This window comes from Ursus maritimus, unplaced genomic scaffold (assembly GCF_017311325.1).
Source record: "Ursus maritimus isolate PB19 unplaced genomic scaffold, ASM1731132v1 scaffold_5, whole genome shotgun sequence".
NCBI classification, from domain to species: domain Eukaryota; kingdom Metazoa; phylum Chordata; class Mammalia; order Carnivora; family Ursidae; genus Ursus; species Ursus maritimus.
Genome location: NW_024426663.1, coordinates 46478377 through 46502123, shown reverse-complemented (window position 1 = coordinate 46502123; position 23747 = coordinate 46478377). Strand labels below are relative to the sequence as shown.

At 36.7% G+C, this 23747-nt stretch overlaps 1 protein-coding gene across 3 annotated transcripts in view; it reads right to left on the bottom strand.

The window, feature by feature from the left end:
• The window catches only part of PLPP1 (phospholipid phosphatase 1), a 93726-nt gene that overhangs the window by 30658 nt on the left and 39321 nt on the right, over positions 1–23747 (bottom strand). For 2 of the 3 annotated variants that reach the window (XM_040622256.1, XM_040622258.1), the window contains one exon: positions 1508–1788. In XM_040622256.1, coding sequence (XP_040478190.1) covers positions 1508–1788 — 281 coding nt within the window. Of the gene's footprint in view, positions 1–1507; positions 1789–6854; positions 7007–23747 lie in introns of all 3 variants that reach the window. The other variant, XM_040622257.1, reaches the window with a different exon arrangement.

The following is a 23747-nucleotide window of genomic DNA, read 5'->3' as shown; positions in this document are numbered from 1 at the left end:
ATCAACAATACCACCTTCCACTCTCAACTGCCTACTGTATTAGTCATTTCTCTCTCCTTCATTCATTATGACTTTATACCCCTACCACTCCTCCTATGATCACCTCAAAGGTTGCCATTCAGCAGCCTCTCTATTCTCTGGCCTTGTTATCAACAAGGACATTCTCTTTCACTGCCATCACTTTTTAAATTTAAGTCCTCCATGCTAGACTAAGCTCCATGAAGATGAGAACCAGAGCTCTTTAGTTCACTGCCAGATCTCATGCACATAGCACATTGTATACTCTCAGTTAAATAAGGTGTTTTTTCATCTCCACTAAATGCAAAACTTGGAGGCTACTACAATGCCTGTGTAGCTTATAAGAGAACCAACAAGGACAATAAAGTGCCTGAGAATCATGAATAAAGAACAGTCAAAGGATGTTTTACCTGGAAAAGTATCTGTTGAATGGTGAATAACTAAGGTAAAGTGATAGCTATCTAAAATCTAAGGTCAATCATAGAGAAAAGGTAAGGCTGACAATTCTGAGACGTGAGATGGGTAATTGGCTCTGCTACTAATTAGTGGTTTTATTTATTTATTTATTTTTACTTTTTAAAAAGATTTTATTTATTTACTTGAGAAAGAGAGAAAGAAAGCAAATGAGTGAGCACAAGCTGGGGGAGGGGCAAAGCGAGAGGGAGAAGCAGTCTCCCCACTAAGCAGGGAGCCCAATGCAGGCTTGATCCCAGGATCCTGGGATCATGACCTGAGCCTAAGGCAGATGCTTAACTGACTGATCCACCCAGGTGCCCTTTAATGTTACTGGGCCTCCATTTGTTCATCTATACATTGAAGGAGTTGGACCTTTTGGGTTCCAAACGTTCTATTTCATTCATGCCTAGTAGCACTCCAGGTATAGAAAGGAGCCTAACAAGGGCATTATAAGGAGGCAACATGAAGACCTAAACCTATCAATATATGAAGTTTCCTTACAAAAAACATAAGAATACTGAGAGATAGAGCAGAACTTACTACACGGCTGGACTACATCAAAGGTCAGCAAACTATAACCCCTGGCAGCCAGTATTTCTGTTAATAAACTTTTACTGGAACATAACCACACCCATTCATTCAAGGATTGTCTATGGCTGTTTTTTCCTGGTACAACAGCACAGGTAGATAGTTGTCAAATTAACCAAATGGCCCACAAAACCTAAAATATTTACTATCTGGTGCCTTAAGAAAAAGTTTGCTGGCCCTGCACTATATGACATACAAAAGTTCATTTTAATTATTCATGAGAAATGGAAAGACCTGCATTACAATGCTCTTAAACAGAAGGTAGGGATAAAATGGGGAAAAAAGAATAAGCAGAGATAAGAAGTCAAAATATGATCTCAATTCACCTCCCAGTGATTACACTAGCTTCTCTCTCTAAGCTCGTGGATGGTTCATCTTCCAGTCTCCGAACCTTCTTTTCCAAGAACACACAAGATAAAAAAAACATTGAAGATTTAACACGCACCTGCCCTCCTTCACCTTTTGTGCATTCCCTTGACATATGTAGTTTTCAATGTAACCAGCACTGCAGTTGATTTTTGACCAATCTGGGTCACAAACATCGAGGAAGTGAGGCCGCAGTCTGCCTATTGAATACTTGGCAATGTCAGTCAGGGACTGACTAGCAGCTGCACCAAATAAAAATGTTCCAATGGATTTGTAAATAGTGGCTATGTAGTTATTCCTGATAAAGGAATTCGAGTGCAAGACGTTATAGTAAACAGACAGGGCTTCTCCAATAATCATCTGAAAAAGAAACAGAAAAATATGTTAAAACAGCAACCAGGCACTTTAAACAAAATAAAAAATAGAAAAGAAAATGCTAAATCACAATAAAATCTTTATTTTAAAAACACCTCCCTTTTTTCATTTGCAAATGGAGAGTCAAGATATCTAATTCTAAACCATGAAAAAAGGTCTCAGATCAACTGTGGATACTGCTTAAAAGCAATGGCCAAAATAATTTCAAATCTACCTGACACAATAAGACCTTATTGCTTTTCTGGTACTCAAATAAAATGAGTTTTAATAAGCAGAAAATGATGTATCATGAATGACAAAACCCATGGTTTGTTCAAATAACACAAACTTTCCTAATTAGAGTATCCCTTGTCTAAGTACTTTTATCTGGCAGTGTCTTCATTTTTAGCCAACAATCCTCTGAATCAAAAACATCCATTATATTTTAAAAAGTAAAATAGCTTCAGGGAGTAAACTAATATAAAAGCAGGGATCTAACGCTGAGGCCAAAGGGTAAAGAGGGCAGAGATTAGCTGACAGAGCCTCCCAGCTCTGCCTCTCCAGACCCCTAGGCCTGGTTAATAAGGCTCTGACAAACTTAATAAGACTTAACAAGTCTCATTAACAGACCAAACACACATCCGATGCTCTCCTTCCCCAAGAACACATTTCAAGTGACTTTTTCCTCTTTATTTTTCACTGACTTTATTTTTCACTAAAAGTGGAGACAAAGCCTTTCCAGATTCTAGTACAGTGTGTGTCAGCCAGCATATAGTGCTATAAAGCATTTAAAGGCATTAAAAAGCCTTCCCAGTACTTTGCAAGCTCACAGACCAAAACCCTAAGAAATCCAAAAAATATTGAGCAAATTTATACAAAATTACATTTGCTGATAAAATAATCCACATTCTAGCTACCTGACACCAAAATAAATAGTTGGACAAGAAGAATCAGCTTGCTTATTTATGTTGGGGAAGTGAGGAGATATAAGTCACAAAATTTTTCTTACGTACTATTTTGCTGCTTCATCTTAAACTACATAAACAATCTTATAAAACATTCAAACATTTCCCTATAGTGTGGATTATCTTCAGGGTGAACTTTATCGTAGGTAAAATAAATGGTTGCCTCCTAAAAGAGATTTTAAGAACCTAACACCAAAGGGGCGTCTGGGTGGCTCAGTCCTTAAGCGCCTGCCTTTGGCTCAGGTTATGATCCCAGGGTCCTGGTATCGAGCCCCACATCAGGCTCCCTGCTCAGCGAGGAGCCTGCTTCTCCCTCTCCCTCTGCCTGCTGCTCCCCCTACTTGTGCTCACTGTCAAATAAATAAATAAAATCCTTAAGGAAAAAAAAAAAGAACCTAACACCAAAAATTCTTTCTTCATTTGGCTCCATGGCTCCACAAGTAGAATGTTAAAACGTTGACAACTAGACTCTGAATCCCACAAAAGAATCAAGTTTTAGTCATTGAAAAAAAAAAAGCCAGTACTGCCATAGTGGCCTCAAACAGAGTAGGTGGTTAGTAAATTTTAATTAAAAGGGGTATGTCCTGGGTAAAAGGTAAACACTCTTAGTTTGAACATTAAGCCCCACAGAAATATATTCTTCATTATAGTAACTAATGTAAATAACTTAATCAGGTCCTTTTCTGAGAACGGGTCTGTCAGAAGAGAAAAAACATGCACTTCTAGGGATACCATATCTCTGCAACTGTGCTTATTAGGGTTCTCCCAACCCCCTCCAAGTGGCCCATGTATTAAAGTATATACTGTCTCCTCTGACTGTTAAGGTGTCCCAGCAACTGCCCTGATAGATGAGCAGCAAGAGGGGATTTCTCTCATGTTTCATTATGGAGTTGCTCTTTGATCATTTACAATATATACCAAGTATATTAATCACCCACAATTTGAGCAGCTGAAACGCCCACACTTCAGTTGTCAGCTGTTCTTCTTGCGTAAGCACTCAAATATCTTCCAGTTCTTTAGGGCCACCCAAACCCTGGTTCTTGACACTGAGGACAGAAAGCTCACTAGGAGAATTCAGAGCAATGGGCAGAGATGACAAACTGATTCACAGAGGTAGTGTACGCTGAAACTTAAAACCCTTAATGCTGGGACAGAGCAGGGGGACTCTAAAGCTGACAAACACTAGGTCAATGTACATCGCTGTTATCATATCCTCCATCCTCACTGAGAGAGACAGACAATAGACAAGTTCTAAACTGATTTTCTAAATTAAATGTAGGGATGTGTCTGACATGTCACTATACATGACAGCCATATTTTTGTTCCATTTTAATACTCGTCCTGCACTTTGAGCTATTTATGCCAATGCTTAGCCTTGTTGAAGTCCACACTTAAGCTGACTGTGGCCTTATCTTAGAGCTGGGATCACCTCTTATGCATCATTTACATTCCAAAGATAGGATAAATTATTAAAGAACTAAAGATAATGTCTGGGGGACTAAAACAAAATACTTTTGAAATCAAAGCCAATAATTACCCAAATCCATGTAATTCAACCATTTAAAACCTATGCACCACAATATTTTCTCACCATCTCCTTTATAGTTCCATCAACCAAGATGATTTTATACATCTCTACACTATCCCTATATGATGTGCCTCCCCTTCAGGGCCCACTTTCCCAAAAGTGTAGTCTAAAATCACTGGTGTACTTCCACTTCTTCCTAAATATCTCGAACTACTTTCATTCCCTTTATTCTACTGAATCTTTTTCAAAGTCAGAATGGTCTCATTGGATTGAACAGGTATTTATCAACTCTCATTTACCTTAACTTCTCACAGTATTTGACATCACTGACCATTTCTCCTTATTGAAATTCTCCCTTGGCTTCTGAGAAACTGTGTTAACTCTGGCTCTCTACCAGGCTCCCTCAATCACTTATATATTTGTGGATCATCGGGAAGCCAGGTCAAAGGCCTGGTAGGAAGTCTCAATCACAGTCCTGTTTTTTTGTTTTTTTTTAAAGAACTGATTCACTTTCTAGTAAATAAAATTAAACATTTATTTACATGTCTAACCAAGTGCTGCCTGAATTGAGTGGAGTTTATAAACAAAGTGAAATATTTTAAAATTAGCACATAAAACTACTGCCCTGTGCAGTGCTGGCTGATATGAAAATAGTACTTTCATAGCACCTTTAAAACGTCTGTTCTCTTTTAAGAAACCTACACCCAATTTATCATTGTTTTATTAAACACAAAGATAACTTTCTCACAGTTGATGACGAAATAGTCAAAACTCACAAATTCATGAAATATAAATAACGAGTTCTTGCTAACTGAGGGTTCTGTCAGGCCCTGCACTCGTGCACGCTACACCGACACGCTCGGCACCCGGCCATCAGAACCCGGCCTGCTGCAGGCCTCTGGTCTGTAGCGGATTTCTCTAGTTTTGCTTGTGCGGCATCCTTTTGACTGAGACACAAAGTCAAGCAGAACTGAAAGGCAAGTCCAGTTGCAGCAGTGTTCAGCTGAGTGCGTCCACTTACATCATACAGCACTGTAAATGTATTCTCTCTTTAGGGTTTTTTACTAACATTTTCTTTTCTCTAGCTGACTTTATTGTATAATACATGTAACATACAAAATATGTGTTAATTGACTCTTTATGTTCTAAATCTTCCAGCCAACAAGAGGCTATTAGGAGTTAAGTTTTGGGGTAGTCAAAAATTTTAACACAGATTTCTGACTGCACCAGGTGTCAGTGTTCCTTAACCACATCTTGTTCAAGGGGCAACTGTATTTGCAACTAAGTATCCTACTAAAAACTTTAAATTCAAATACTATCTCAGAAACACACATACTAAAAAAAAAAAATCTACTCTTACAAGTCTTCTTAAAGGAACAATCATAGGCTTGGCTTTCGTGATTTTAGTAGTAAACATTTAGTGTAAAGATTTGTCTAGATTAAAAGGATCTGCTGATTTCTTAAAACTTCCCCATACTGTAGGAGAGCCAACCAATGTCACTATGTAATTACTCTCATTTCATTCCAGCACCTAGGGCATGCCAGGTTCCACCCTGCCTGGCTCCATGGCAGGGAGCGAGCGTACGAAGAAGAACAAAGCACCATCTCGCCTTCCAGGAGCTCACAGTCTCATAAAACAAACATATTTATGAGAAAGGTTTTCTTTTATTAATTATGTACCACAAATAATGAGTTGATTAATTCTCGGTGCTAATAAGGAGCTGTGATCATTCTTGAATAAAACATAGAATGTCTAAATTCAGTTTTGTTTTTTTTTTTCAATGAACACCAAAACAGACAAGACATGTTATCTTATAGGGCTATCTCCTGGATGGGACCATATTTTCCACTTTAAACCAACATAAATCTTCTTTCTAAAGTTACAAGTCATGGAGCATAAAGCTATTTAATCAAAGTCATAGACTCTCTCAGTTCAGAAATTATGAAATAATCTAGTCCAATCCCTTGATGTCTTCCCCTTGGAGCACAATCTCTAAGCATTCCCACCTGAAATCCTAAAAGCAATGGTTACTATTAGGTTTCAGTACCAGTAAAAATTCTCTTGTGTTCACTGCTGATTATAAATAGAAGTTAGGCTTTTCTCTCTCATTTCTGGCATTATATAAAAATTCTTTTACATGGGTTAGAATGAAGTCTTAACATTAGTTATTTTTCTTTTTTTTAGAACTCGGTAACTAGAAAATAGGTACATACACACAGATCCCACAAATTATAAAGTAATACCCTAGGTATAAAGTATGCTAAAAACATACTGCTATCACATGTATCTATTACATGATTATTGCAACAACAGCAAATTAGAGCTCTAAAAATCACAGTGATTTGGAAAAGATGAGCATAAAAGCTACACACATTCAGTAAGGTTCTTCCAATTATACACCGTTATTCCTGTGGTTCCACTTAAAACTGAGATCATCTTGATCAAATAACACCTTCGATTAAACGTTAAAAAAATACACATTGTTTTGGACATTTATGCAATCAATCATTAACAGATTAACACAAAATTAAGCCAACTGCCCAAAAGTGATAAACTTGGAAAAGTGGATTTGACTTACAACAATAATACTGAATGGAATGATTATTCCACCTAATAACGCATAAGGTATGGTGTCTTCTTTGTAAGGGTACTTGATGGACTCATCATTACAGAATATTCCTCGTTGGAAGGGGGTATGCCTTGAAGTAAGAATTGCAAAAGGCAATCCAGCTAGCAAAAGGAATAAACGAAAATATCATTAAAATGGAAATATGAAATTTAATTAATGGCAATTATCCCAAAGACCGTTTAAAAAATGCATTTGCCATGAAAATAATTAAGAGCACACATAAAAAGGAAATGCAGCAATGCATGCAACACAAGTTAGAAAAATTACAGTTTAGATTAAGAAGGTAGAAAGAGGACCAATGCTTAACCAATCTAACCAAGAATATCTTCCTCCCTTTGGTTCTCCCCGAAGACACTAAACAGACTACAGAGAAGACCAAAAAAAAAAAAAAAAAAAAATCCCTTCTCATGATCTTGTTTGCCGCTCAATCACAGGGTTTTCAGCACTATTCCGGTTTGTCACGCACTCTGCTTCCAAAAGGAAAACAGCTGTTCGACATTACCCATTTTGTCCCTACATTACTACGACATTTGGACAGGACATGGTCATGGCTAAGCTACCAGAGTATCTAAATAATATGTTATCTACCCGTTTCTATACCATCTATAGCAAATTTCGAGCTGCTGTGAGAAGGATCTGAATTTAAACCAAATTTAAGAAAAAATGGACAATGAAATCAAGCACAAAAACACCAAAAGACAGTTCTTTCTGTTTTTACCCATGTTTTCCCTCAAGACTATGTCTCACACTCACCTCCTAACCTGTCTTTTCCCTAAAAGTCAGTTTTAAGAATTCAGGTCTCCTTTCCTTCATTGAAACAGACATACTGATTAATAAGCAGCATACCAACTAGGAATGCTCTGTGAAAGAGTTCTAGGTTAGCAGACACCTTCAACATGAGGTCTGTGTCAAGACTTAACCAAGTGTGGAAGATTCTCTCTCAGAGACCCCTTCTCCCAGCAGTAATGCCATAACCGTCAAGCTAACATACTCATTGTATGTTTAAGTGTTCTTTCCATGAAGCACCAAGTCTTGATGACCGTTTATAGGTCTCATTAACTCCACTAAAACCCCAAAGGCTGAATGACAAACACAACTCTGCTACTCTGCCTGAGTGTCATTACTACAAATATCAAGTATGTTCTATCTATAAGAGCTAAATGAAAAGAAGCACTTTTCTAGTTCTTTTATTTATCTGTTTTTCATTTATACCCTGAATACATGAAGTTTCTATCTTTGTGTTAAATCATCTTCCAAGAGTGGCAAACCATTAGACGTCTTTAAGACGTTCACAAAGTTCCCAAAGCCATACTTCTAATAAAAGCTACAATTACAAATAAATAAATAAAATAAACTAGAATTGACTTTGCTAACTGACCCTTATAGTGCCTCTCTTATCTGATTTCAGACCATCCTCTGATTCACTAAACTTTCTGCATTCAGAGGAATAGGGCAAAATGCCCAAGCTTTTAATACAGATTCCACAGCTCCAGCACAAACCTTTTGCACACAGCAGCACACGCTGTGGAGGTTAGTAAGCAGATATGTGACATCAGGTGGTGTCTGCCCTATACAGTAACTAAACATTCACCCTTCATCCAAAAGCCATACTCTTACCCAATGAGCAAATTTATTTTGTATTCACAAAGAACCACCATTTCTACAGCTCAATTCTACTTGCAAGAACTCTATACATAATAATGGAAACTTTCAATCTCTACATTGCACACTTCTAAATTCGTTGAATTTTTCTATGATTTTTTTCTTTTGTAGTAGGACAAGAAGATATCTAGTACAGAAATTAAATCCACGTACGATTAGTGTCCAAAACTCAGTAGGCTTTATGTCCTTATTCTTGGGAAAAATTCATATTAATAGACCCAAATATATTGAAAATGTTCTTAGCAAGCATATCCACTAAGTTGGGTTTTGTTTTTTTTCCCGACCAAAACAACTATGTTGGAAATTATTTTTAGATTAGAAAAAAATGTTTGTGGGTATTCTTTTAGGATAGGAAGGAAAGAAAATAAAATCACATACAAGTATAATTAGCCCATTTTTAAAAACAGGAATATATTAGATGGGTAATACTGAGTGAATTCACTGTCAAAAAGAATTCTGGTAGGTGCTACCAGGAATACAAAGTTATATAAGGCACAATGTGTAAGTGCAGCAGAGAATAAACAGAGGTACAAAAAGCTAGGAAGGTTCAAAAGAAAAGCTCTGATGATATTTAAAAAGCCGGTGGTTACCAAAGAACTTAGTAGAAGGTGTCTAATAAAGACAGAGATTTGGGGATATAAGGGCCACTGAAGCCACAGAGATAAAAGAAACTGCAGGACAGATAGGAAAACAAAAGAAGAGGAGGGTGAGGCACATGGCAGCAGCAATAAAAGGGATGAGCACAGGAGGAAGAGCCACTGAGGCAGACCTGGAGGGCCAAAGAAAGGTCAGGAGAGAGTAACTTCACTGAGGTCAAGTCCAGAGACAGCATCTCAGGATGTGGTGATTGAGCCACAGCATCTAATACATTTTCAAGAGTCAGACTTAGTAAAAGTGGTTTTAATAAGGAAGAAAGGGTGGAAGCCATACCATGGAGATTTTAGTAAGGAATAAAAAAAAATAAAAATTAAAAACAGCAGGATTCTACCACAAATGTACACTATTCTTTTGAGATGAGTGAAGAAAAGCAATTTTATCACAGAAGGCCTTAGAAACATTTTAAATTAATAATATTTGCAATCTCTGAAAGTCCATGGGATCTATTTTATCAATGTCATTATCCAACACCATTTCATTTTTATTAAACCTGAATGTAGACCCCAAAAAGGGGATGGAGAAGATCAAATCACCAGTTGTTCCCTGACCCACTTCAGGCTCAAAAAGATGGCCTACCCCAGACTCCTGCTCCGGAAATTTTGGAAATGGAACAAAGACTGGCTCAGTCAGAGCTGGCAAGCAGCACTGAACCATGCACAAGAAAGAATGGCTGAAGAAGAGGCTGTGGACAAAGCAGGCCTGCAAAGAAAACAGAGTGACTAATCTGGCCCCTGAGAGTAAGAAATGGGGAAAGCGGCTTTGGCTCCCCACTGCCAAAGGGCCTCACTGATCTTGCTGCTTTGGAGTTGTTAGAGTGCCCTGTATCCTGCCAACAAAACCCAACCTTACTTCAGCTAGTTATAAAGGAATTCTGCCCCTTGCAACCAACAGAGCCGTAACTAAAACAATTATAAAAACTCCTACTTTGAGAGCATGTAGATTATTAATTTTTTAAAAATTTTTTATTATGTTATGTCACCTTACAGTACATCATTAGTTTTTGATGTCTATTTCCTGAGAATATACTTTTTATGTGGAATTATAGGTCAAAGGATATAAATGTTAAGTTCTTTGATAAACTGCTCCCATAAGGTTATTTTATATAATGGCAATTTACTCTATCAGCCACAGTGTACAAAAATATGGAGAAATGTAAAAATTTTAGTAAAAATATCTGATCCTATTGTTAACTACAGATTTCAAGGCAAAAGAAAAGGGTTCCATTTACTCTTTTCAATGTAAATCAAACACCCTTTTCCTTTTACCTGAAAGATTACATCTCCAAGACAATCCCTTTTCATCATTAGTCAAATGACTATATTTGTCAAAAAATGTTTTTCTTAATACTTCAGTTTACAAAATTCATTTTCATTCCCTTTCTGAAAAAAACTTTACTGAGGTATAGCTCACATATCATAAAATTCACCCACTCTAAGTATATAATTCAGTGATTTGGGTAAATTTATAGAGTTGTACAACCAACACCACAATCCAGTTTTAGAACTTTTTCACTACCTCAAAAATTCTCACAAGCCCATTTCCATTCAATCCTTGCTCCCACTGCCAACCCCAGGCAACCACTCATCTCTTTTCTGTTTCTACTTCGATTTGCCTTTTCTAAGCATTTCAATTGAATGCAATCATTCAATATGTGGTATATCTTAAGTCCTTCCATCACTTAGCATAATGTTTTTGAGGTTCATCCACATTGTAGCATACATTTTGTTCCTTTTTTATTGCTAAATAGTATCCTACTTCATGTACATACAACGTCTGGCTTATCCATTCACCAGTTAGTCAATATTTGGATTGTTTCAGTTTTTGTCTAGTAGGACTAATAATACCACTACAAATATTCACATACATGTTTTTGTGTGGACATATATTTCCCTTTCTAATGAGTAGACTCCTAACAGTAGAATGGACAAATCATTTGGTATATGTTTAAGTGATAAGTTTATGTTTAACTTCTTAAGAAATTGCCAACCTGTCTTCCAAAATGGCCATACCACTTTACATTCCCACATTCTGCTTTTTAATATGCCCATGTAGCTAGTCATATTCATCCATTTAAGAATCGGATTTTCTTTCTGGGGCGCCTGGGTGGCACAGCGGTTGAACGTCTGCCTTCGGCTCAGGGCGTGATCCCGGCGTTATGGGATCGAGCCCCGCATCAGGCTCCTCCACTATGAGCCTGCTTCTTCCTCTCCCACTCCCCCTGCTTGTGTTCCCTCTCTCGCTGGCTGTCTCTATCTCTGTCAAATAAATAAATAAAATCTTAAAAAAAAAAAAAAAGAATCGGATTTTCTGCATGGTAAACTCATACTTACCCACAAATAAATACAGCCTTCTACTTTCTACTAGTGAATATCATTGTTCAAAAAAAGAGTGTGTGATATGGTAACTCACCACTTCCACCAACGAAATACCACCAGAGCACTTCTCCATCCTTTACCAGAGATAGGAAAAGATAACATAATACATGGTCAGGGTGCCTGGATAGCTCAGTCAGTTAAGCCTCTAACTCTTGATTTCAGCTCGGGTCGTGGTCTCAGGGTTGTGGGATAGAGCCCCATGTCGGGCTCCGTGCTTAGCGGGGAGGCTGCTTGGGATTCTCTTCCCCCCACCCCCCGCTCCTTCCCCAACCCACACACGCAAGTGCTCTAAAATAAAATAAAATCTTTAAAAGAAAAAAAAAACAAAACACGGTCACACAACATCTTTAACTTCCTCTGTACAAATACTGAGCATCTTGAAACCATCATATAAACAAAGGTGTTAGTTGGAAAGATTGGCGATGGGGTGTCCAGCAGAACTGAGAAACTGCGGTTAAGAACTTTTTTTACATGTGAAGGGAACTCTCCTAAGAGTGAAAACTACACAAACGCCTCCACAAAATAATGTTTTAAGGTTCATCCATGGTGTAGCTAGACTGATATCTTGTTCCTTTTTACTGTAGAATGGTATTCCATCATGGGGTTATAAAACTATCTGATGATCAGGGAAGAGTGGGATTCAACTCCTGAGTCCACAGCAGCAAACCATTAAGGGACACACATCCCCAAGGCTAAGAGCAGTAGGCATCAGCCTGAGAAATCCCGACACAAAACTATCAGGCACCCTGAGGTCAGGCACCACATTTCAGTAGCCTCGAAGAGGAACAGACCTTGCTGGCAGAAAAAAGATAACACCAAACAGAGGGGACAATGTCCATTTGTGAAATACCTGAGGGATATTCTTCTCCAAATGCCTAAACAAGAAGGAAGGATGTAGATAGAGACTAGAACTATAAAGAATGTCAAGGTATAGACTGAACTGTAGAATAAATGGCTCTATTATCATTTTTGATACTTCACTGTGGCCCTAGGCTAAACAGATAAGGGAGGTGTTTAGTCTACCTTCTTTACTAGGTCATTTGAAAACCTACCTTTGTCTACTCACCAATGGGGAAATTCTAAGTAGGAAAGAGTCAATTTTGAAAATACAAGTTGTCAAAGATGCTAATGAGGACCAAAGATATAATCATACTTAATAAAATAGTAAAAAGAATATGTCAATGCCTTATTTCTTTTCCATCTGCTTATATTTAAAGAGCATAAAACTGTGGTGACCATTTAAGAGAAGCTGTGAAGTTACTCTGCCCCATTCATGCACAAAATAAAGCGCACTCGGTACATGGGAGTCCATGATAAAATAAAATTCAGGAAACAGAGGGAATGAACCAGACACAAAAATAATTACTGAACTACAACAAAAAACAAGAGTCAAGAAGGAGGAACTAAGATCAGTTTTATTACTTAAAGCACTGAATGTATCTTTTGCTGTAAACAATTCAGAGCAGTCACCTTATAAATAACGCACTCTCATGTTACATAGTGTTGATATGAGTATATTTCATTAATATTAACCTTTACTAGAGGCAGGGTTTTTTTTAATTAAAAATAATTTTTCAACCAGCATAAGAAATCATAACTAAAATTAACTGAAACTAGAACATTCTTCTATTTGAAAATTCTATCACTAAATCTTAAAGAAAGAACTCTCAAAAGTTCAATATTAACTACATTTGAACACAATTCAGTATACAGACCAAAACCTTATGGGACTCCATCTGTAACAGAAGTCTGATGAATTCAGGAAACTTAAGATACAAAAATAACTTATTTTTGTCAACATTGACATAATATAATTCAACTAGAGAAGGTAAAAATCTCAAAGTGTTGAGTACCATTTCTTCAATAAAGAAGCAATCATTCAATTCAACAATTAAGTGGGGTCCCACTACTCTGTATCATGCACTAGGTTTGAGATGAGACGTAACAGCAGATACAGCACAGATCTTAAAGTGATCAAGTTGTGGATTCACTTTCAAAGTAGAGTCAACAGTATTTGTTGATGGATGGATTGGATATGAGTGTGAGAAAAGAGGAGTGAAGGATAACCCTAAGGTTTTCCATTTGAGAGACCAGGGTGGGGGCGGGGGAGGTGGCTGGCCAGCTCAGTCAGTAGAGAATCCAACTCACGATGTAAGGGTTGTGTTTCAGCTCCATGTTAGGTGTGGAGCCTACTTAAAAAAATAAAATAAAAAATACGGTTAAGTTAACTGAGATAGGGAACATTGGAGACTGAATATCAGAGCAGACAAAGGATAGATTTAAGAGTTCATACTTTGATGCATCAAGTTTGAGGTGCCCATTAGTAAAGATATCAAGTAGGGAGTTGGATATAGAGCCCACTGGGGGAGAGGTTCAAGCTGAAGATGTGAATTTGGCACAGAGGTGGTATCAAAGCTATGAAACTGGATGAGATCACCAAAAAATGAGTATAGATAGAAAAGAGGACCCAAGAACTGATACCCAGAGCACTCCAAAATTAAAAAGTCAGAAGAGAAGGAACTTGCAAAGAAGAATGAGAAAAAGGAGCCAGTAAGGAAGAATGAAAATCAGGGGAGTACAGAAAATCCCAAGGAATCTATCCCAAAAGTCCTAGAACTAAGTATGTGTAGCACGGTCACAGGATATAAGGTTAATCATATGTCTAGATAGTAGCAATGAACAGCTGAAAACCAAAATTAAAGGCACAATACCATTAATAACATTCAAAAAATTTGAATACTTAAGTATAAACCTAGGTACATATATATATATATATATATATATATATATGATATGTATGCTGAAAAGTACAAAACACCGATGAAATGATGTTTTTCTTATAATAAGTGGAAAGACATCATCTTCATGGACTGAAAGATTTAGCAAGGTAATTATGTCAATTCTCCCCAAATCGATCTATAGGTACAATGCAATTCTCTCTCTCAAGCCCCTATTTAAAAAAAATTAAAATTTATGTGGAAAGACAAAGGAACTAGACAGCTAAACAATTCTGAAAAAATAAAGTTGAAGGAGTTACACTTCATGAAATTTTTGAGCTACATTTTGTAGCTATACTTTATTGTTTTTCCCACTTGATTTTTTAGCTAGTCAATAAATATTTTTACCATTCAAGATAAAGCTACAATAATTAAGACATGTGATATATGAGGAAGGAAAGACATACATACTGATGGAGGAAGAACAAAGTTCAGAAATATACCCACACAAGTACAGCCAACTAATTGTGTTTTTTTTTTTTTTTCAAAAAGGTACAAAGGCAATTCAATGGAGAAAGGAGAGTCTTTTCAGCAAATGACGTTGCAACAATTGGTCATACATTCACACATACAAAAAAATGAAACTCAACCTAACCTCATACTTCATACAAAACACAAAATGGATCACAGAGATAGAACAATACAGAAAACAAAACTTTTAGAAAAAAACAGTTTTAGAAGTCTTTGTAATAGGGTTAGGTGAAGAGTTCTTGGACACAACACCAAAAACACAGTCTATAAAAGAAAAAATATCAGGGCACCTGGGTGGCTCACTCAATTAAGTGCCTGACTCTGACTTCAGCTCAGGTCATGATCTCAGGGCCATGGGATTGAGCCCCACATCAGGTTCCCCACTCAGCAGGGAGTCTGCTTCTCTCCTTCTCCCTCTGCCTCTCCCTCCCCCTGTTCATCTCTCTCTCTCTCAAATAAATCATCTTTAAAAAAAAGTATCAATGAACTTGATTTTTCAAAATTATTTTTTGCTCTCAAAAGACATTTAACGGAATGAAAAGACAAGATACAGACAGGGAAAAAAATACTTGCAAATCACATATTCAACAAAAGACTTTATGTATCCAGAATAAATGAAGATCTCTCTAAACTCCACAGAAAAAAATTAATATAAATAAATAAATTGAAATCTCACGAGAAAATAAGCAAAAACTTGAACCTACACTTGACCAAAGAGGATACGTGTGAATGCAACAACCTCATGAAAAGATGTCCAACATCAACAGCCATTACAGAAAAGCAAATTTAAGCCCTAAGGATACATCACTGCACACCTATTACAATGGCTAAAATGAAAAATACATCATTAGTGCTGGTGAAGATGCACAAGTGGACCTCTTAGCCATTTCTGGTGAGAATGAAATATGGTATAGCCACTCTAGAAACAGTTAAGCAGCTTCTTAGAAATTTAAACACACATTTACCAAAAGACAGCAATTCCACTACTGGGTATCTATCCTAGAAAAATGAAAACTTCTGTTCACTCATACAAGTACAGCCAATTTTTTTTTTTGATAAGGATATAAAAGCAATCCAATGGAGAAGGAAGAATCTTTTTGGCAAATGATGTTGAAACAATTAGTCATCCATACACACATACCAAAAAAAATGAACCTCATAGAGCTTTTCTTGTAATAGTCAAAAACTAGAAATAACCAAGATGTCCCTCAGACAAACAGAAAAATAAATTACAATACATCCATATATTACTCAACAGTAAAAAAAAAATAAACTATTGATGGGCTCAACTGTGATTAAAAAAAAAAAGGTCCATTTCAGAAGGTCAATTTCAAATATATACTGTATGAATCCATTTATATAACATAAATGACAAAATTATCATGATGGAGAGTAGATCACTGGTTGTCAAGTGTTACGGACTGGGGAAGGGTGTGACTAGAAAGAGACAATCTAAGCGAGTTTCTCTGGGGTGACCAACAGTTCTGCACAGTTACACAAATCTTTACATGTGATAAATTTCATAGAATTTCACACACACACACACACACACACACACACACAGCCCACAGCAAAAACTAGTGAATTCTGAATAAGGTCTGTATTTCAGTTAATAGTACTGAGACTTTTACCGTAGTTATGTAAAATGTTATCACTTGAAGAAGCTGGGTGAAGGGAACAGGGAACTCTCTGAACTAATTTTGCAACTTGTAGGAGAGTCTAAAATTATTTCAAAATAAAACACTTTTAAAGTGGTTTCTGGAATGCTGCTGATAGATCAAGTAAAATGAAGACCACTAGATTTAACAACTTAAGAAACTGCTGGTGACTGAGAGGAATTGTTTTCATGAAGGTGATGATTAGAAAGCAGAATTCTTAAAACTCAGATTATAGAGGGGTTTAACTTATTAGAAATGGCATCAAGTAGGATATGATCATGAAAGTTTAATGGCTGAGACAGACAATGGAATGGATCTCTGAAGTAGAAAAGTTAAGGGAACTGAGAATTTCTTAATAAATCTGGGGAGGGGGAGGATCAGCTTATTCTTGAAAGATTCCCAAGGAGGCTACTTAACTATATTCAAGTACAATAAACTACCAGATATTCTTCTAGAGTTACTCTAAGGTCTACAGAAAAACCTATGAAAACCCTAAATGAATAGTAAAATTAGACAATGAGAGAAGAGTAGGGGGAAAAAATACATGCAATGCATTTTGCTTCCACTTAAAAGGTAAGTGATTGGCCCTTCTCCAAAATACAACACCAAAGTGGTTTGCTACACTGGGAGCAAAATCACTGAACTCTTTTTTTTAAGAACAACGACATACTCTGAAATTGGTGTATTATTTGGATCAGTGAAATCCGTCCTCTTCTCGTGGCTTTCTAACAGAAGAGAATCCTTTTCCAGTTACAGAAATTAAGTGACTTGTATAAAGTCACACTGCATTTCAGGAGTAGAGCAAAGAAACAGATTCAAATTCAAATTCAAATTTTCACTCCTGAGTTTAGGTCAGGATTCAGAAATTGCTCCAGTAAAGTCAACCTGGACAGACAAGCTCCACCTTAAGCTTTGGTGGCTGCTATCACACTAACCCAAGCTTCCTGCCACCCTCTTCCCTAATCTAATCTTTGCCACCTTGACTCACATTCATAACTTCCAAATGACAAAAGAAAAGCAAAACAGAAGAATTTACAGGACTTACCCACTTCCATCAAAAGAGACCCACACTACACATTGAAGACAATGAAGTATTGTCAAAAAGAATGTGAACAACAGAGTAAGGAAGACTTGAGGTTAAAATCCCAACTATGCCCCTTGGTAGCTCTAAAGGAAAAATACCTACCACCCTCAGAGAGCCGCTATGGGGAGATAAAGAATCTGTAACATAGGGACGCCTGAATGGCTCAGTCCCTAAAGCGTCTGCCTTTGGCTCAGCTCATTATCCCGTGGTTCTGGGATCTAGCCTCACATCCGACTCCTTGCTCAGGGGGATCCTGCTTCTCCCTCTGCCAGCCTCACACGCCCCTGCTTGTGTTCTCTAATAACTAAATAAAAACTTTTAAAAAAAATCTGTAACATAGTAGTAATTCATACTCAGGAGACACTCATGTGATAGAACACAGCCTTCAATTTACCATATATAAAAAAGTTCTAAACAAGCACCCAGATTACAATAATTTCAAAGAGAATAAGCAAAATTCTATAGTAAACAAAATGGGTGCCTTTCCAGTTACTCTTTTCATCTCCTGACCAATGATTTTCTTATTGGGACACACCAAATAGAATTACTCTCCACCCTGGAAATAGGTAACGTACAGCTAAAATTAAACAAGGGTATACTCTCCACCAACAAGTTACAGAGAAATTAATCTGAAAGAAACCTCATTTTCTTCCTCTCGAATTTTGAGAGCTTTTAGGTATACCAGAAGATTAACACCCAAGTATAAGAATATATCTGGCTGAACACACATACATATTTAACTGAAACCACGACTGGTACCCTGTGCTTCACAACTCCCATGTACTCTATTGAGAAAATCACTGAATTACTAGACCATTCACCCCACTTTTACTGCCCTGCCAGTGACCTCTGCTTATAATCCCCCTAGATACAACATCACAAATTGGATCTCCGCCCCCGCACCACCATCTAAGCCAAGACAGCCAAACCAAGAACAGCGGTTGGAAAGTCGTCTGATTAAGAAGATGACTCCCTGCGGCTACCTCCTCTGGTGAGGCAGCAACTGGGACCTGCCTTCTGAAAGGTGGCTGCTCCAATACCATGCTCTGAACTGGTGTTGACTGTTCACAGTCTAAACACAGAGGTAAAAACACAGAAAGTTTTCTTTCTGCAAGTAATACAGAATTCGGGGCACCTGGGTGGCTCAGTCAGTTAAGCGTCCGCCCTCGGCTCAGGTCATGATCCTGGGGGTCCTGGGATCAAGCCCCCAACTGGGCTCCCTGTTCAGAGGGGATTCTCCTTCTCCCTCTGCTCCTCCCCTGCTCTCTCTCACACGCGCTCTCTCTCTCTCAAATAAATAAAATCTTAAAAAAAAAAGTAATACAGAATTCCATTTCTTGTCATATTAGAAACACAGGTTCATGATAAAGCAGTACACTGCCATTTTTAAGAACCCATTTCATTCTCATCCCAAATATGAAAGCTTAAAAATAATTGATGAGGGACACCTTAGTCGGTTAAGTGTGCAACTTCAGCTCAGGTCACGGTCCCGGAATCCTGGGATCAAGCCCCGCATCAGGCTCCCTACTCAGCAGGGAGTCTGCTTCTGCCTCTCCCTCTGCTGCTTCCCCACTCGTGCTCTCTCCCTGTCTCTCACTCACTCATTCTCTCAAATAAATAAATAAAATCTTTAAAAACTGACAAAAATGGTGGAGAATTTTTTTTAAATTCTTATTTAAAGAAGGAGCCCACAGGAATGTAGCTACAATAGAATATTAAGTGATCTTCCAGAAAGCCAGATACACGACATAAGCTATTTATGGCTACAGGGAAACACCAAAATGTTTCATGAGTGACTTCTTTACAGACACTATTTTTGCTCACACTTCACAATTACTGAATAAGGTAGTATTCAAAAACCCTGTGCTGCATTGGACATGTTTATTTTTTATGGCTTACATCACCAATCCTGCACTCCAATCACAAATGAGTTAGTTTCACATAACCAGTTTTAAGCTTACACATTTAAACATAGGTCCTGTTTCTCAACAGAAACTAAATTTAGGATTTTTAAATATTTGTTTAAAGTAACCACAAAACATGACCAAGGAATTAAATAATTTTAAATGAGCTTTCTTTAAAAGGCCCACAATCCCTTATTCTAAGATTTAAGACCCTCAAAATCCCAACCAGAACGTATCTAATGGCAAAACTTAACCTGAACAAATGAAGAAATGACCCTAGCCTTTATTTACCTCACTTACTTGGACTAGTCATATTTCACTATATAGATCTTAATGTCTTTGATTATGTTCTAGACCCTGCCAAGAACATTACATAAGGTATATGATCATATAACCTTACAAAAGTTCAAAAACTTTTGGCTCCAAGAGTTTTGGATAATGGACTGTGAATCTGTATTTAGATAAAATCTTCACTATTAAAAAAATGTTTCTAAATTCAACCCATTATTTTTCAGGAAGCCCAAAAATTTTAAATATATTCAAGTTTTATTGCATAATAAAGCCTGCAACAGTAATGGTCCCCTACATAAAATATACTAAACATATCTTAATTATCAGACTGTTAAGTGCCATAAGATTTTAGTTCCTTGTTTTTTCCTTTTAAAGATGGAAAACTTGCACTGAATTTGTAAGTACTATCATACTTTCCAAATTTAAGTCTTCACTAGATTTTTATTAAGTAAAAATTTTATTCTATTTATTGTCAACCAATTCTGCACTCCTTTCCTTTGATAAGAACCAATAATCTGAAGTCAAAATAGAGTTAACATAAGTTGAAATTTTGCTATTGAACCATGAAAATTTCTAGATTTAACTTCCAATCTCTAATGAGTCTGTTTTATACACACACACACAAAAACAAAAACAAAAAACAAAAACAAAAAAATAATAAGTTGAAGCACAGCCCTAAAATTTTATTTTCTTATCACATAATTCTATTCCTAGGAATGAATGTATAAATACTCATTAACTATAAGGATAATGATTTGTAGCAATCATTACTAATATTATTTAGCCAAAGAATACTGACATTTCACTAGACCTGATGAGTAAATTTTTGTATTTTTAAAATTAGTATACTTTATCTTTTAAAGCAGTTTTAGATTTAAAAAAAAAAAAACTGAGCAGAAAGATATATTCCCTCTCCATAACAACTGTTAATTTCCCCCATTATCAATGTCTTTCTGTTATAACTGAAGAATGAATACTGATACGTTATTAACTAAACTCCATAGTTCACATTAGGGTTATTCTTTCTGCTGTACATTCTGTGTGTTTTGGCAAATACATAAGGACATGCATCCACCACTATAACATCACATAAAATAGTTTCACTGCCCTAAAAATCTCCTGTACTCCAACCACTCATCCCTCCTCTGTCCTCTACCGAACCCCTGGCAACCACAGATTCATCATTTTATTGTCTCCAAAGTTTTGCCTTTTCCAGAATGTCATATAGTTGGAATCAAAAACTATGTAGCCTTTTCAGAATGGCTTCCTTCATTTCACAATACACATTTAAGGTTCTTCCATGTCTTTTTATGACTGGACAGCTCATTTCTTTTTAACACTGTATAATATTCCATCATACAGACATATCACAGTTTATCCGTTCACAAAATTTTTAAGGAAATAACAATAGTTTCCAAATTTTGGCAATTACGAATAAAGCAGCTGCTATACACATTGTGTGCTGGTTTTGTGAGGACCTAAGTTTTGAATTCATTTGGGTAAATAGCTGGGAGCACAATTGTTAGATCTTATGATAAGATTATGTTTAGTTTTCTAATAAACTGCCAAAACATCTTCCAAAGTGGCTGTACCATTTTACGATGCCACCAGCAATGAACGAACACTTCTGTTGCTCCACATCCTCACCAGCAGTTGTTGTCAGTGTTTTGGATTTTAATCATTCTAACAGGTGTGTAGTGATATCTCATTATTATTTTAATTTACAATTCCCTAATGAAGATATTGGCCATCCTATCACATGTTTACTTGATATCTGTATATCTGCTTTGGTGAGGTGACTGTTCAGACCTTTTTCCTACTTTTCGATTGGGTAGTTTGCTCTCGTATTGTTGAGTTTTAAGAGTTCTTTGTATATTTCAGATACAGTCCTTTATCAAATATGTATTTTATAAATATTTTCCCTCAGTCTGTGGCTATACACAGAGCAGAAATTTTTAATTTTAATGAAGCCCAAGTTATCAATTATTTATTTCAAGGATCATGCTTTTGGTGTCATTATCTAAGAACTCTTGCCAAATCCAAAGTAAAAATTTATTAGTTACAAAAAAGCTTTCAGAGAAACCGGGTTTCAATCAATTTCTCTTGTACAGAATTGGGTTCAACCAATTTCTTAAAACCTAAAAAGGTAAAGCACATAACATCCTGACCTACAGTTTTCAAAATACGACTTATGGAAGAGAAAAATAAATTAATGAAATATTAACACAAACACCTACACTTTTAAGTAAACTCCACGCCACACATGGGGCTCAAACTCATGACCTAGAGATCAAGAGTCACATGTTCCACCAACTGGGCTAGCGAGGCACCCCAAATGCCTACACTTTTATCTAAAGTATGTCAGATGACACTTCTGAAATAAGTCATACTGACATACTCTGCCTTCAGACTCTTTGATCTATAAGGGAAAAAATACAGGTATCACTGTGCTAATATTTTCATACATTCAGAGATGAAAGGTTTGTAAAAAAAAAAAAATTGGTTTGTTTTACAAAAAGGTTAAGAATTAATGGAAAGGAGGAATGCCTGGGTGGCTCAGTCAGTTAAGTGTCTGACTTCCACTCAGGTCATGATCCCAGGGTCCTGGGATCAAGTCCCATATCAGGCTCCTTGCTCAACAGGGAGTCTGCTTCTCCCTCTACCTCCTGCTTCCCCCTGCTTGTGCTCTCTCTCAAATAAATAAATAAAATCTTTAAAAAAAAGAATTAATGGAAAGGAGATATGTTTGACCTTTTTCGTATATCTTAAAATAACTGCATATTAATCTCATTATATTCATCAAAAATATATTTCAATTTGGCCATTTTGCCAACTCAGTGTTTACCAAATTCAATTATGTCACTTCTGCTTGAAAAATCGAAGGGGTGGGGGGATGAGGAGATTTAGCTCTGAAAGCAAGTAGTCTTTTTTTTTTTTTTTTTTTTTTTAAGATTTTAAGTAATCTCTACACCCAGTTTGGGCCTCAAACTCACAAGCCCCAGATCATGACTCGCATACCAACTGAGCCAGCTAGGGGCCCCTGAAAGCAAGTTCAGATGGTAAGAAGACTTAATTCCTGCTGGTAAGCAAAATGAACATTTTAATTTCAATTGTCTTATCACATAATTCACTTATGAAGCTTGTTCTATAGAAAGAGATTTTAGGACTTCTCAAAAACCAGAGTTTTCCTCTAGAAATAACATTCAATCCGCTGAAATCCTACAGATTTGTCAAGAAACATGCAGTAGAAAAGTTAGAAGATAATGTCTACTTGTTCAGTAAAGTTGTGCTCAGCGTGTGAAGCAAAAGTTCTTTACCTCTTAACCTTATTAGCAAAGACATTCCATAACCCCTGAAATTATTTTTTTTTAAAGATTTATTTATTTTAGAGAAAGAGCACATGCATGAGCAGTGGGGAGGAGCGGAGGGAGAGAGAGAGAATCTCAAGCAGACTCCCTGCCGAGCATGGAGCCCCACAAGGGGCTTGATCCCAGGATCCTGAGATCATTACCTTAGACAAAACCAAGAGTCAGTCCCTTAAATAACTGAGCCACCCAGGTGCCCCACCCCAGAAACTATTTTTAAGAAGATTTTATGAGAAGATATTTTCCCCAGTGAATCCCATAAAAAGTCACAGCATTTAGGAAAACAACAGTGAAACTGAGTAAACTTGGCTACTGTGACGCGGAGAGAGTTTCAGTTTTCACTACTGGCAGTATATACTCAGTATTTATGTAACTTTTCTTTCCTCTAAGTACATCCAAGTTGAAATTTATCAAAATACTTTCAAGGGTTCCAGAAAATGAATATATAATCATTAATATACTAAATCTACACACTATGTCTGTCTTCCAAACATAGCATAAAAAGCAATCTTAAATAAAGAAAACATCTGTGATTAGGGCAAATTACTTAGGGATGCATCTGGTATTGCTTCATTTTGTGACAATTATATACAAAAAG